Source organism: Excalfactoria chinensis, chromosome 11 (assembly GCF_039878825.1).
Source record: "Excalfactoria chinensis isolate bCotChi1 chromosome 11, bCotChi1.hap2, whole genome shotgun sequence".
NCBI lineage: Eukaryota > Metazoa > Chordata > Aves > Galliformes > Phasianidae > Excalfactoria > Excalfactoria chinensis.
This window is the reverse complement of record NC_092835.1, coordinates 6,628,836-6,645,775: the sequence shown is the minus strand read 5'-3', so window position 1 is coordinate 6,645,775 and position 16,940 is coordinate 6,628,836. Positions and strand designations below refer to the sequence as shown.

The 16,940-nt window shown below is 34.3% G+C and overlaps 1 protein-coding gene across 5 annotated transcripts in view; it reads left to right on the top strand.

Annotated features, from left to right (window-relative positions):
• Positions 1-16,940, top strand: part of CDH8 (cadherin 8) — a 140,415-nt gene that overhangs the window by 106,975 nt on the left and 16,500 nt on the right. For 2 of the 5 annotated variants that reach the window (XR_011904968.1, XM_072346172.1), the window contains exons 11-12: positions 6,232-6,349; positions 14,389-14,513. Coding sequence is in view for 4 of the 5 variants with exons in the window: in XM_072346172.1 (XP_072202273.1) it covers positions 6,232-6,349; positions 14,389-14,483 (213 nt within the window). In the remaining variant the exon portion in view is untranslated. Of the gene's footprint in view, positions 1-6,231; positions 6,350-9,398; positions 9,445-14,388; positions 14,514-16,940 lie in introns of those variants that run through there. The other 3 variants (XM_072346173.1, XM_072346174.1, XM_072346171.1) reach the window with 3 other exon arrangements.

The following is a 16,940-nucleotide window of genomic DNA, read 5'->3' as shown; positions in this document are numbered from 1 at the left end:
AATTTAGAGTGTTAGAAGGGGGTGCAGTTTCTCCCTGTCATTTTATCTTTAATCCAAAAATATGTGCCTATTTGTTCATGCTAACTGTTAACGTTCCTTTAAGATATATCTATAATCGTATTCTTTGGTACATCTCTTTATATATGAACATATATATTTTTCAAGTATAGATTTTAAGGTGAAGGTTGGTATCTTGAGACAATATCCAGAAAAAAATGCTGAGTGTCTGTAAGCTTCCCCTGTTTCCAGTATCTTTGGTGGAGCTCATCACTTCATAAGTTCATGTACTTTAATAGCTAAAAGTGTAATCCAGACTGAATCTCAAGGAATGAACTAGATTGCTGCTTGTCCCATATATAATTCAGGAGTAATGCTTAAAACAATCAAACCATTCCCCCCTGCCTATATCTAAGTTATAATCTCTGTCTATCTAATTCTTACTCATTTTTCTGAGATAACTGGGAAGAAAAAAGAAATCAAGAAAGCCAAAGAGAGCTTGATGGAAAGTCAAATGATCTGTAACTGAGTTTAAAGTATCTGAAGAGGGACAGAGTTTTGGAGAACTTGAGTTTGAGATTTTCCTTATGTCTCAGAGGAGAAAAAGAAAACTGATTTAACACGTTACTTCCTTCATAATTGGATGAAATTAGAGTGCTAGCAGAGAAATGTATACAACACCCTGCGAGGTGAAATGCACGTAGAAGACTTCAAAAGCGAGGTTTAGCCTGTGTAGCCTTTTTCAAAGAAATACAAGCAGATTTCTTAAAGGATACTTATTTTGAAGACAGAATCAGGGAAGAAGATATCATATGCCAAATAAACTGCAATATAAAGATTCAAGAAAATGTTTAGAGTTTTAGAAAGTAAAGCAGCATAATAGAAATTTACCTTTTGTCCGTCTTGAGAAACATGGCATGTTACAGCAATTCAGTGTTTTGAAACTTTCTAATTTATTTCTGGCTTGTGACATTTTATTTAAATAAACAGCAGCTGACAGCATGACACTAGACTTGTTAATCCAACTATTCCTGTGTCTTATGTGGGTGTTAGGCATTGAATTCACTATTTTCCAAAGTAGGTTACCTGACAATAGAGTTAGAAATGATTTTCTTTTACTATTACTAAATGACAACCCTATAGTAGTATATGACAAGCTACCTCTCTACCAAGGCTGGATTGTTACTGTTGATATAACTTTCTAGCAGCCCTTTTTGTTTAATAAAAAGGTGTCAAACATGTGTCACTTAAGAAATAAGAATTCTCTCTAATCTCTGAAAAGATTATTGGACTGTGCCCTTATGGGCAGACGTTTCTCAGGAAACAGTTATGTTACTGTTGGTACTGAAGTTCCTCTAGCTCAGAGTGGATTTCTGTTTAGCTCAGGTAGATTTCAAAGGCTGAGTAGTTATGTTTTGTATGCTATCCTGAATTGCTATTAGTAAATTTTTCATTATTATTTTAATCTCTAAGCTTTCTTGCATTCAGAAAGATGAGCTGCGTAGTGTATTCTGAATTTATTTATTAGCTTTCATATGGCTTAAAAGACTTAAAAACCTTCCCAACATTTTCACTTTGTATTAAAGCCAGTTTTCTTATTTGACAAACAAAAGATGATTGGGAGTAAGCTGCTAAAAGTGGCTTTTGTTTAAGCACTTACGGACAACTTGTGTTAAACAATATGTTATTTTCAACTTACCATCTCCTCTCACGCTCTTGTTCTGATGGCAGATGTCTGTTGAACATGAATTCTTGTGTGAACTTTATAAGTGGATTTGCAGCATGGAGGAGGTGACACACATTCTGCAATGTAATGTTTTAAACAAAGTTATGGTAACACTAAGTGTGCACCAGTCCAGAGTAATCAAAGTTCGGTTCTGAATTTGTCATGTAAAATTTATTTGCTCCTGTGAAGAGTATAGAATCTGTGTTGGTTTTTCTTCTGCTTAGTATTCTATATTCAAATTCTGGAATAAATCTTATTAATCAGTCAAGATGTAGAACTCCAAAAACAAAGTATGTCTCAGCTACACAGTGAGTGAAGGAATACCATTTTACACAGGAGCAAAAGCCTAATTTGGATAGTTCTCCAGAGTTTAAACTGAAATATTACATGTACAGGAAAGACACAATCAAGTTTTGATATTTCAATATCTTTACATTTATAAAATTGAATATACGTTTGAATTGTATTTGAATCAACATAAACAAATTATATCCAGACCTTCTATGAAACCCTACTTGCAAACCCTACATGTGTTGACTAAACCATCCAGTTCAGTTTCTTAAGTGTTCTATTTTGGGTTCTGATATAATTTCAAGTGGCAAGTGCAGCTGCTGGTGATGTGACAGAATGTATTAAAAACTGTTGATGTATAACATTACCAGATGCGTATGCTTTGTTTTACCCTACCTGCAACAGTAGTATAGCCAGTAGGAGATGATGAGGGGCAAACTGCAAGTGGGGGGAGGAGGTGTGTTTTTCCTTTCTCCTGTGCTCCTTGCATGTTTTTGCACACAATGGAAAGTTGTCATCTTTTTTGTTGGTTTTAGAGAAAAAGCACTTGAACATAATGTTACAGTACTTCTAATTTAGCAATAAAGCAGCTCATAGTTTCTCCTTTATGACTTTTTTCACACAAGTCACTAACTAAAGCCAGAATATTCATGGTTTTTCTGGTTCCTCCCACACTGTTCTCGGGTCCACAGTAAAGTGCTGTTTCCTCAAAACTAAGTTACAAGGATTTCAGTTGCATAGGCAGTGATGTACCAGAGTATAACCTTGTTTATAAACTAAAACAGTATAGAACAGAATACAATGCTCTCTCAGCCTCTGTCAATTTATTTTAGTTCTTCTAGTCTGTTTTATTTGATTGGCTTTTTATAATGTTGGACATCTTTAGATCATTGTAGATCCTTGTAGAGGGTTGGCTCTAGGTGCAAGGTGAATTAAAATACTACCATGAATCTACTGCTCATAGTATTATGGACCTGCAAAGTAATTAAAAAATAATCATGTACAGTAATGTCTTTTCAGAAGCATTTTCAGAGTTGGAGGAACAATTCTATCAAAAGTTGGGAATAGTGTACTAATTATTAGGAAATATTCTAGGTCAATCTGTTGAGTTGCATCACAGGGAAGGACTTTTAGACAGTACTATTTATTATAGTCATTATAGTCGCACATGGGTAGTTATGATACGTTCATAACACTGGTGATAACTTTGTTTTTCTATTTATCCTTTTACATCATTCGTTATTATTGTACAGGTAATCTTTTTATACATATTATTTTACTGTGTCTTCGTAGAAATACAACACAGCTTTGCAAACTATATTGCTGGGTTGTCCTTGGGGATCATTTAACTATTAATTTCAATCCTGAGTTGCTTGTTGAGCAAAATATGCTCATTTGCTGTTTTCCCAGTAAGTATATGTACAGAATCAAATATATACATGAATTTTTAATACAACATCAAAGTTGAAATTTTATATGGGATAATTTCAGATATTTCAAGATTGAACAGCTAAAGAGATACAAACTTCCAGTCCTGTGCTTAGTGATAAGCAATGCAAAAGTCTGTTCTCATGTTTGTTATTATTATTGATCATTTTTGTTATTTGGAACATGTGTTTGTTCTACATGCTATCACACGGTGAAAAAGAACTCATCTTAGTAATAAAAAAGGCAGAACAGACCAGGAAAATTCTCTACCATGTTATGAACTACAAGTACAGAGTTGAAGTATTACTTAAATAATATTTCATTAAATGATTACACAGCACTGACCAGTAAATCATGCTCATCGACATATTGGAACGTAGTCATGAGTGTTACTGGACTTTACTCATGTCCACGGAGTTACGGTTTTTCCTGTTTTTTCTTCTTTATTTTAAACCCTCATGTTAATGCAAACACACAAAGAAGGTTGCTATAAGGTTGCTATGGGAACACTAACTCTTAATTCCTTCATGTGTGTATGTAACCCAACAACTGTAGTATTTCACTAAGCTTGTCTTTTGCATATGATGTTATGTGCATTTTCAGAGAACAAATGAGGGGAATGATTGGAAAGATTAAGAGAGATCTGTTTTTCCTGTAACTATATATATATACATATATACATAGGTAGATATAGATATACATACATGCGTATATATGTATATAATCAGATTCTATTTCTTCAAATTTTCCAGTCTAGAATAGTGCAAGACCGAATTAACCATCATGTACCCAGTGGAGGTTAAATTGCAAAATCATTGGAAAAACTGTGCCTATTAAGTGCACTTCACTGTGCTGTTTTCTTTTTTTCTTGATGCCACCACATCCTAGCATTGTTTGAATCCTAGAATCATAGAATTACCCAGATTGGAAAAGACTGTGACACATGCCTAAAAGCTATTTGTTTGAAATTTCATTCCAAATTCAACTTACCTAAGATGCAGAATTTGTGGCACCTAGTCTCGACCTGGAGACAGACACATGGAGCTATTTCAGAACCATATGCGTCTGCAAGGAGCAAGCTGAAAATGTTCCACACCTGTAACAGGAATGGACAATGTCTGCATATAGTTTTTCAGCCATTTACATTTAATTACACTCTAGGTGAAATCCTAGCTCTCTAGGATTCATTATGTGACTTTTAAATTGGAGACCTGCTTCATTAACCAAAAGCTTGGTCTTATATTTCTTCTCAGCATCTTCTAATACATGCATTTGAAATCACAGCAGTCAGAGGTTCAGTCTTGGCAGATAGAGTTAACTAAAATAAAATAAAATAAAATGAAATGAAATGAAATAAAATAAAATAAAATAAAAAGTATTTCAACCACAAATATAAATATAAAACCATCAACTGTACTTCTTTGATCATAAGTCTGCCCTGTCCAGAATGTGTGACTTGGAAAGGAAGGAATTCACTGTTCCCTATATCAGAACCTGCTCGAACATTTCTACATACATAATATTAAATATTTATGCTTTGCTGCTGCTCCTTGTGGTTGTCTGTCTAGTAACATTTTGTTCATTCTTTGAAACTTGAACATAGAAGACAAAGTATGTGTGATACTGAGTGCTGTCTTACATGTAACATACATGTTGATAGTCATAATTCCTCTTGCAGTAAAACCAGTATAAAATATTATTAGCGTTTTTAGTGAAGCTTTGAAGATCTAAAGTATGTTAATTTGTTTACCTTGTTTTATTCTAATCGTTAAAAATGAAATCTGTACTGTTTCATAATTTGAAATTAATTGTCCAAGAAGTTATTGGTAAATGGCTTCAGTTGTTACAGAAATAAATACTCAAGACAAAAATGGTGTTAAACTCAACAAACATGGCAAAGTTCAATAATTCTCATTAAATGTCTAATAAACCCCATCTAGCATGAACTAACCACTGCTGACATTCATGTCTGAACACTGGATATAGATTCATTTCTTTGTTTCTACTCCAGTAGAAAACTACATGGAATGAAAAGCAATTGCACTGTATATTTATATATACATATAACTATATATAAACACTTTACTGATTATTTTTAAATGTTTTTTCATTCTTTCTATTTCCATTGAGCTTTGTATGATTTGAAGATGATCAACTGCAGTATCATTCTGAGTAGTGCTGGAAGTAAATAAAGTCAGTGATCGTGTAGATAGCTGAGGTACACACACTGCAGGTGCTGTGGTTGATCATATCATACAAGGTGCTTCATACAGAGTTATTCAAAGGTATTCAGCCTATCCAAGTTCATTCCTTTTCTAACTTTAGTATCCCACATTATGATGGAATTCCTTTCCTGATAATGATATTTCAATAATAGTAATAATAAAAAAGAAGCCCACCTGCATTCCTAGTATAGGAATACATCGGGTTTTATTAAAATTCAGGCAAAAAATCCAGTTTTCTTCAAAAATCCAAATATGAAACACTCTCTTTTTTTTAATGAATAATAATTTATTACTTTCCTAAACTTCAGCAGTTTTTCTGCCCCCTTGTAAATTCCCACTCTCCTTATTCTCTACCTCCTCTTTCTGGAAGCAATATAATGGGCTAGATCTAGTCTACATTTTCCAAATGTTTACTCTAACACCTGTAACGAATTAGCAAGCTTATAAATTTGCAGTTTTAGTCTGGCATGTAAAGAAGCAAGAATGTGTCCTATACAATGCAATGTTCTTTACAATACCGTGTGTTTATTGAGTGTGAATTTATGAGACTATTTTCTGTTGTAGGTAATTCAGATTGTCAGTGCTGTTGACAAAGATGATCCTAAAAATGGGCATTATTTCTTGTATAGTCTTCTTCCTGAAATGGTCAACAATCCAAATTTTACTATCAAGAAAAATGAAGGTAAATATAAAATACATCTAATATATACCTGAATAACTGTTTTGAATTGCATTATTGACTTCCAGTTTCTTTACCAGTTTGTTCCTTGGGCAATATCAATGTAGGAAATCTATGTAATGGTACCCTATGTATGCCTTTTACACCACTCCTGGTATCTTTAGTAGAGATAAAGAAAGTATAATGAATACTAAATTTAGATCCAGCAAACAGCTCATCACTTTAAATAAGATTTTAATGTATCGATTGTATCTCTAGTAAGCTGAGATTCCATAGATAAACTCTAAAATCTGAAACTGTTGATAAATATCATCAAATGGTCATGGAGGGATGTAGATGGGAGAATAAATTGAAATGTCTTTTGCATCCCACAAAAGGAACACCTTTTAAGCCTGTTCTTTGTCTGCATTAAGGCTTCCAGAGTATTTCAGTTGAGCCTTTTTACTAGAAAGAGGAATTTGCTAAGTCATCAAAGCCCAGAAGGGCACTTTGTATCACTGTGCTTTAGAGCTCTTCTGAAAGGGCGTGATATCATTCTGTAGTACTACAGAAGTGGAATTTCATGCACAATGGAAAAAATACCCATTTAATATTGTTAAACAGCAGCTTCAGACTAATCCTTTTTCTTTTTTTTCTTTTTCTTTTCTTCTTTTTTTTTTTTTTTTTTGGCACACACAAACTTAAAGGTCATATGACAAAGAGCTGGGAAGAATGTTACAAACAGTGCTTTATGTCTTTGTACTTAAGTGAATATTCAAAAAAGGTTTTCCATTTTGGATTTTTGTTTTGTTTTAAAATAAATATTACCCATTTGGGAGTTTTAGTTAAGGTCAATCTCTTATTTCTCTTATTTGCAATGACAATGAAGGAAATCCTTGTTATAATAAGACGTATTTATGCAGCATATGTACATGGGTATAAGAGAAATGTATGAAATGTCAGATAAAAAGAAACTATTGCTTTCATTTTTATTATTCTAGCTATTCCAATGAAGAAGAATGATGGCACCATTTTTAAATGCTACTGTAAAAACCTAAATTCTTAAAAATGTTTAAATACATAGAGATTTTTTTTCCCTTTCATTAGAAGTTTTCTCTTACAGCATTCACCAAGTGTATCTCTACTTATATCTGTACTTTATGTGGGAAATAAGTCTCAATTTTTTCTGCATTTACAGAAGAAGATTAAAAAAATCTCTTCAAAATCCATTTCATAATCATCGGTAGTATAACATAAATTGAATTAAGCATCCTGAATGTTAGGTGGCTTGCTTTGCACAATGTCAACAAAGGTCTTAGCATTTCTCATCATGTTTAAATACTTAGCTCACATCACTAATTAGCTTTGTCCTTCCAATCTGTTACACATTTAAGACTCACTCTTACTTCTCGTCACAGCACACCTGACCTGAGTAGGAGTGAGGAACCTTTCTGTACAGCATTCTAAAAAAATATGTCCAGCTTTATTGCAACATCACTACTCAGTTTTGCACTGATACGTATTAATGCATTTTTATCAGTTAAATATGTACATAATTTTGAAACAACCAGCTAAAATCTCCTGAAAGTAAAAGTCCACTTAAAGAGGCTTTTCTGATTTAATGTTTCAGTGTTCATGAATAAAATTTCCACTACACATACCATCCTTTTCTATTAAGAGTGCTCAGCGAGTGATGCAGTCCATGGCTGATGCTAGAACATGATCTCCCACAAGAATCAAGTATTCCTGTCAAAGCCAAATCAGAGTATAATTTGGTTGAATTGAGGTTTCTTGTCATTTAAATATAATAAATCTCTAGTAAATTATTCAGTTATGCCACTAAACTTGGCCATGTCTTTGTATTGCATATATCTGCCAGTTAAGCATGAGCAATTATTTGTATTGAAAAAGTCCATTGTTCCTTAAAAAAAAAAGAAAGAAAAAAAAAAAAAAAAAGAAAAGAAACTGAACTGACAAGTCAAAATTCTCCGTATTCACACTAATGTACATATGGGCTGTCCAGAAGCCAGTTTACTATGTAAGGAAATGCCTATAACAAAACCTGTTCCTATTTCTGGAGAATTGTCTTTCTGAGGATTAGATCAGTGCACAAACTGCTTAGGTTTGGAACTGAAAAACATTTCCTCATGCTGGTGGGCAAATTTCTTCACATCTTTCTATGACATCACACTTTGCCTTCCTCCCATGTTCTTGGCTTCCTTGTGGATTCCTTCAAGGCAGTAGAGACTACCGTGATGGCTGCTGAAGAAATGCTATCTTCTTATGGATCTCACAAATCAATTCCATTATCTCAGGAAACCTAATACAGAAACCCAATCTTTTATTTGCCAGCATTAATGATTTTTAAATGTATTTAAATTGTTTTTCATATTTTGCCTTCCTACAAAATTCTCTCCAGAGCAGAGGTAAACAAAAACACCCCTGAAGAGCTTTTCTGAAATGGTATTAACCTTTTGGATTCTTATTTTGTGTTTTTGTTGTTGTTGTTGTTGTTGTTGTTTTGAGGCATTTGGCAATTACTTATGTACTTCATGAAATAATGACATTATTTATCTGATGGTATTAGTATGTAAGCTATGCAACCTGGCTTCTTCTGTGGGAAGAACACTAATGCTCTATTTCCATCCCTCATATGAAAGAATATTTAAGAGAAATGTATTTTGGAATTTTATTCTGCTATTTGGGCCATAAGCACAACAATTAATTCATTTCGTTTGTTGCCTGTGGGATAATTCTGTTGTTCAAACTTTCCAGATTGCCCCAAGGCAAATTCACAAGATACTTCAGTAATTAACTGTGCTGCCCAATTACACTACAAATATTCTGATAAACTACTTTGTCATTAACAGATATGTTTATGTGGCTGACAAAATGGTGTATCTTGATCAGAAACAAAAATAAAATGAAGAAAAAAAAAAACACATCTAAAATGAAGTTGTTTTATAGAAATTACCCCATGATTGTCGTAGAATCTGTTCCTTTAATTGATATACTGGCATACTTTCTTTGTTTCCACTGTTAAACTTGCATATTTACAATCTCTTCTGTATAGACAGGATGTCCTAAAAGAACCATAGAGGCTGTAGTGCCTTTCCAAAGTAAGTAATGTAAAAATGTAAGTTTAACTGTCATCATACATCTCATCAAATGTCTGTAGATCATCTCTCAGTGGTGTTTATTTCTCATAGCTCCTGGTCTCTTCTTCCTGTTCTTTTTCCAGCTCAAATGTATGTTACAGAATAGTTTTTCTTAGGTTTTGTGCCCTGTCCAAATAGGCAGCTACTAATATTTAATCGATCGATCCTACTTACTGACTCAAACTGGTATGAAAGGAACGATGCTCATTTAGCTTGCCAGATGCATAAAATTCAATCTGATCAGGAGAGAAATAATGAAATTGTGGTAAAAAAATGTAAGAAGTTAATGGAACAGGAGAAATCATGTAATACTTTCTGTGCTGATGCAAGTGACTAAACCTGTGAGTGTGCCATATCAAAGCTTTGGCTGCATGCTCAGACAGTGATCATTTACTTTTCACTTGTCTTTGGGCTGGGCCTGTGTTTAGAAGCAGAAGTGGGAAAAATGAGAGGAATTGCTTTGTGTAGTGCTTCTGGCAGAATTCAAACCAGCAAGAACCCAAAACTTCAGGTTAAAATATCTGATATTTAGACAGAATTGATATACTGTAGCAGTGTTTTGTTGAATCCATATCTGAAAGTAATTAACCATTCTAAAAAGCTGTAGGAGCTGATGGGAATTTAGATGACTGTTAAGTATTTTGCATGGTCATGGCATCAGAAGATTGGAATGAGAACTCTCGAAATGGAATTAGCATTTGTGGACATTGGGGGTTTTTTTTAGGTGAGTGGTCTTCACAAAGCGTAACCTAAAACCTAATGGCAGTAGATGGGTTGTCTCCTGTATTCCAAACAATATTCTCACAGCAGTACCTATTGTCAGCATTCACTTCCTACTGTTCTTATGGTTTCTTTAGTTTGTTCAAGTGAAAACAGGATTTTGTGCTAAAAGCTTTTCCACAGATGTAAACATTTTGATATGCTGCCAATGCAATTTTTATTTTCAAAAGCTAGCAAATACATCTTTGCCATAAAGTGACTTCAAGTTTTTTCCCAAAAGATGTTTCCATTGCATTTCCATTTTTCTCATGCCAAATTTTGTTTCCTAATGGAATAAACTCTGAATCAAATGTTCTACAGTGCCTTTGATGCACAGCTCTTCTGACAGAAGTAATGGTGCATCACTACTGTATAAATGTGGTATTATGTACCTAAAACTAGGGCTCATCTGGCAGCAGAAATCATAGGTTTTTTTGGAACATGGGCAGACCTTACCCTTACAGTTAAGAACCATCTTAATGGCACATAATTGTATTCCTGCAAAACTTCAGTAACCTTGTAAGTAATCAGCCTGTCCTCTAACCAGCCCTCTAGCCGGTATACTCAATGTCTGTCTGCAGAATTGAGCTCTGAGTTTTGGCTGATTTGATTTTGGGGAGTACAAATGAAAGAGTTGTTAGTTTGGCTTTTATTATTATTACTATTGTTATTATTATTGTTATTGAAGCATTATATATACCTCAGTGATTAATTGTTCTGTTGATTCTCTGTATCTCTGTATCGAACTTTATTCTCAGCCATGGTTAGTCTGTAGGATAACAACTCCAAGAATATTCATGTTTAAATGTCTTTTTCTTCTGTGCTTACCATCCAGCAAGTCTAATCTGTCATTTGATCTGTGGTGTCTTGAAAGTAGTAGGCAAAATGTCATTCACTTAAAAGGAAACAGCCTGATATTATAACTTCAGCCACTAACTGGCTAGCATGCATTTCTATAATATTGCACGTCTTATTCAAAACTTGCTATTTCTCATCACCTCTTCACTACTGATAAAAAAATGTTTCTAAACTACTTAGAAATAGCAGAGAACATAATACGTGCAACCATTCTTTTTTGATATTCTAAATAATAATAATTAAATAAAACCTGCTTCATTTTTGAAGCTACTTCTATATCACTGTGTTTTTAATATAATAAAACCTAGAATTTTTCCACATCTTTTCCTGAAAATATTTTTAGCAACGTCTGTCAAATGCATACCTGGAGGGCAGATCTTTTGTTCCCACGAGAGTAACTCATGCTAAAATGGGTTTCTTTCCCTGCCTTTCGCATTTCTTCGTAAGTCTCTCTGCCGTTGTCTCAGCTTGAGCTAAAGTGCCTTCTGTGGTTTTGATTGACTTTTCTTCCCAAATACGTACCTCAGAGCTAAGAGGTGGCACCACTATTTCATTGCCCTCCTTCCACTTTGCCCAATTTCAAAGTTAACCCACTGACCTCTGGTACAAATTGCCTTAGCAAAGACATCATTAAACCCATCATTTCTTGATGGATGTACAGCGAGCATCTAGAATAACAGCACCCATATGGTCCCTTGGATATTAGCTGTAAATCCTCTCTTTTTTTTACAGTATCATGCAGTTTTTCATGAGCTTCAGGAAACTTGTGGCCCAGCTGCCATCCATGCCAGAGGATGTTTCATGATGGCAGTTCTCCAGGGAAAGCAAATTTCTGATGTGAATAATTATCATCATCAATTTTTATATATAAATATCTAGACTTTCAAAGCATGACTCTAAAATGTACCAAATTGCATTCTTGTTAGTTGTTTTATTGAAAAGTAAAATTAATAATTACTGATGTTTCTTAGAGCCTATAAGTATTTTTCTATCAGTATTAATGACATGGAAGAGCATTTACAAGACTGCAGCTAGATATATATATATATAAAGGAATGTGTTGCATAATCTGAGATACAGTATTGATTAACTTGTCCCTTAACAGACATAGTTTTGTCAATGGAAATCACAGGGAACACTTGCATAGCCATGTGCATTCGTTGGAAAAGTAAAGTAGTAGAGTTAAAAATAAATTATGCTTATGTATTAACAAACCAGAAGTACAAACTGCTCTATAATCTGGTATTTCTGTGCCAGGGTCTGCCATCCACAGACACAAGTTGTTTCTTCCAGGAGTTGCTCACAGTGTGAAAAATGGTATTATAAATATCATACTATCAATCTTTTCCTCAGCATGCTATTAAAACAGGAGCAGTGTAAATAGCAAACTTTAAAATGTGTATAAACTGAGGATAATAGATTATTTCTATGTTTAGGACCAATATAGTTAATAATGCATCGATTAATATCAAATTATTAGAATACTTCCATTTTAACTTGATTGAAAGATTTTATAAGTACTTTGTTTTTATTATAAACAGTATATTACGGAATTTAGAAGATGAAAGTATAAGGATGATGTTGATGTTTTTCTGAGTACTAAGGTCTCAGTTTTGTCAGAACAAACAATATAATAGATGGTGAAGCTCCATGAAAAAATTTAGTTTTGTCAACTCAGAATACTCTGATGTGAAATTGTATGTCCTGAAGCTCTTATATACATTTTGGATACATAATTAACTTTCTGATTAAAAAATAAAATTGTGACTTATTGGCCCCAGCTGCCACATTCTATGGATGACCTACTAGTTAGATTACACTCCTGGATCCAAGCACCTTTCAAAGAAAAATGTCCCAAGTCTTTCTTGGTCTGTATGCTGGAAAGCAAGTAATAATTGCAATCTAGCTGTGTATCGGTAAGAAAACACTGTGCTACTTTGCCTCCTTCACAACTGGAGCAGGCAGACAAAGAGATCCTGGCTTGACAGGAAAGGACAGAGTCTAGCTACCGATCCATTAGTATTCATGAAGTAATATTCAGCCAGTGCAAATAGTTCTAGAGCAGGTGGTTCTGCCTTAGATGGTAAGATTTGGGTCCCTGAAGTAAATTGTTTTACAACAGAGGAAATGCAGTTCCATATTTCTAAACTTTAGATTCCTTCATTCTTAGACAATTGGACAGATCAAAACTGCTTTGGATCAGAAAATACGTTAAAGCATTCTTTGTAGGAAAAGTAATTAATTTTCTTATTTACGTATCTGATAGAATTCTAAGTTGTAATATCAACTTGTTAAGAAGTAGACTGAGTCTAATGACTGAAAAAGATTGAACCCTTTATGCTAATGATAAAGTGATAAGTGATACCAGGTGGATTTCAGTACTAGAAGTCTTTAAAGTGTTCTAAAATGCTAGAAGACTGGCAGAATTTTGAGTTAATTATAATATTACCACGGGACCCCAGTGCATTCCAGCAGCACTCTGAAGATCTGTCTTCCCAGACAGTGAATGCATTTCCATTACCATTGTATGATTTCATATTCCTGTTGAAGTAATGTATTCAACGCCTTTCAACTGTACCATTCTGCAGTCCTAGCAAGGTGATGTTTTCCATGGTGGGGCACTATTAGTCCCATCTAGTCTAAGAATGCCAGTGGAAATATTCTCAGTATATATCTTTCATAGCTAATAGCTTTCTGCTTCCTTTTCCCTTTCTATCTTTACTATCATCACTATTGACTGTGTTCTGTTGTTCTCTGATGTTCTGTTTTCCCTTGATGTTGAATATCAGTTGAGTGCTATTTGAAACAACTTTGCTGGCATAGAAGGATGTGATGTTATTTTCTGAAGTGAAGATTCCATTAATGTGGATGGGAAACCAGCATTTTTCTACTCCAGTTCTTTTTGTGCCACTTCCTTCACTGACACCTGCTTCTGCTGTCTTTCCCATCTTTCTTCTTGCATGCAGATCACTGCTCTTTCTGGACTCCCATCTAATTAGAAGCATAGAGCAGGTGAAGACTAGATGCAGTTCCTCTGCAAACATACTTTTTAGCCTTATCCAGGTGATTTACACCTTCTTACAATGGTTATGTGCTTTTCACCACTTTGATATGCTAAAAAAGAGGTGAACTCTTCTTGGTGCACATAGCTACTTTAGCTGAATGTGTATGTTAGAAAAATAGAATCAGCTCCTCAAAGGCTAACTCAGATACCAGCTTCCTCCACGCTTTGACCATTCTGCCTATTCTGTCCATCTGAAACCTTATTCACTCCTCTCCTGTATTCAGGATGCAGGGCTCCAGACAGACAGATTCCCTCTCTCCTCCGCCCTAAGCCAGAAGTGATCCACCAAGTCTTCATTCGACTGGAAAGGCCAACCTGATGAATGAACCAGCAAGGAGGGGGCCATCTGGTAAGCCAATTGTCCACTTTTAGGCATCTTTAGGCTCTTCCTCAGCTCTTCTGTGTTCCCCAGCACATCTGTACTTTCACAGTATTGTTGCTGGCAGTGCTTTTCTCTTGGAGCAGTTCTGTTCCTAATGCTATTTAACTTTTCAGTGCTGTTTTAGTTTATCTCTGTGATGACAGCTTCTTGCCAACCCTCACAAATGTAAACTTTTCTACAACTAGAGAACAGGTTGAAAATAAGAGTTGTTTCCACAGCATCATATCCTTGCCAAAAAAGCATTTTTGATCCTATGAATCAATCATAATTAGGTAGATTTTTTGGTACATTTGTGTAAACGTGACCCAGCCCAAGCAACAGAAAATGTGAGCGAATAAACACAAGATAATAGTGTATATATGCCTCTTACCATTACATATACACCACTGAAGAGACTTCTACTTCACTTATTTGTATTTTATTATTTGTGCTTCTACCAACATAATGTTGCAAAGGCATCAATTATGTTTCATTTTTTAAATCAAACTAATTAGGAACCAGATGTAATCTGAACGATAAAGATCTGAGGTCAGTGTTGTGCACCATATGTATGACAGGGCTTACTCATGATGAGGAGATGGATTGAGCAGCTGTGAATTTTCCTGCATTAGGAGTTTCATCATGCCTAGGTGTCACATATTTATCTTTTTTGAGTTTATTTCTTTAATTTCACAACAAAAGTGAAGAAAGGTAAGCAATGCTGACATTACTTGAAGGAAAAAAAAAAAAAGCAAGTAAGTGATAAATGATTGTGAAATCAAAAGAGTGGAAAAGATTTTGGTCAGAAAATTAGCACAAAAATAAAACTATTTTAGTAATGATTATGTAGAACATGGATGAAAGAAATAATAGAGATAAGAACAAATCGAATCTTCAAGATGACAATTTCAGCAACATAATGGAGAAAATAATAGTGATGATAGAGTGTCTCAAGACTGCAATACTTAGCAGAAAGAAAGGCCTTGTCCTTACTGACTACAAAAAGAGTTATCAAGGCAATAGCAAGATTCACAGTACCAGCTCTCTGGAATTTGTAAAGGCTCCTGTAAAACATAACTCCTTGAAACAAAATAACAACCATGTCCAGTTGCAGTCTAGGACTTTAAAGGTATTTCATAAGAGTATTTACCTCTTATCTACATCAACTTTGAAAATCACCAATCTCAAGTCAAATATATTTTGTGAAATAATTTTGCATATCAAAATGGAATTTCTTTCTCTTCCTTCTTGCTTCTCAATTCATTGCTTTATTATAAATATTAAATGTATTTATTTATTTATTAACAAGCGAACAAAACAGAACAAAATTTATGCATGTAGAAGCTGGAAAACAAGTTCCAGTCTTTTTAATGTGGTAATATCTGTTTAGACAGATTGTTTCCAATGTCTACAGCAGTTACATGGCTCCTTGCATTTCACAAGTGTTCTATGATTATATATGCGGATTAGTGAGCTTGGTATTATCACATTCAAAAATGTTCTAACATACATGTTGCTCTAATGTTAGGAGAATTAACCAAATTGTTGTCCTATATGGTCAGGCAGATCAATTTTCATGAATACATAGGACTTAATCAAGTGAGAGTGAGAAGTCTGCATAATTGTTCAATGCCATCATTTGCCAAGTTGTGTAGGGTGACTGGTTCTCTGAATAAGTATTTCTTCTGCTACCTGACAGTTTGCATTGAGAATATAAGGTTCTTATACAACAGAATTATCTTTCTCACCAAAATAAATCACAGGATCTGTTGAAGAAAGTATTTAAAATCTCCAAAATGAATTGTGTCATTTAGCACTCAGACCATGCGGGAGAAATCCCCTCCACCATTCCTTCTGTGTTTTTTCTTGGTTGTGTTTTACTTTTTTTTTATTATTAGTTGTGTATAGAATATTTGGAGAGAAGTTTATACAATTTTAATCAACTGTCTTCTGCTGAAGTAGCACTTCTGCTTTGTAGATAGATCTCATTCTTCCACATTTTTTTCAGGAAGCGCCTCCTGCAGTTCAAATAGGTTTAATTTGCTGTGTAGGAGAAATGAGGTCCTAGAGCTGAAGTTTCTGATAGGACATCAACCTACCCTTTCACCATCTTAATATCTTAATATGTTCACCATCTTAACAATATGACCTTGTTGTCTTAACAGTCCTCCTTAGCTTTCAGTTCACTGATATGTTCTGTTTTGTTCTGTTTTGAATACATACACTTTCTCCCTAAGTAGCTTATGGGTAATTTTAGCATAAAACCGTATTCTTCCTGATTTTGCACCTTATAGGTTTATCGTTTGCTCACATTATGGCCTGCTTTGTTCTGTCGTGCTCTAATACATGCTGTTTGGGAGAAAATGCAATTAATTTATTATTTACTTTAATTGAATGTTTATCCTGTTGATTAAT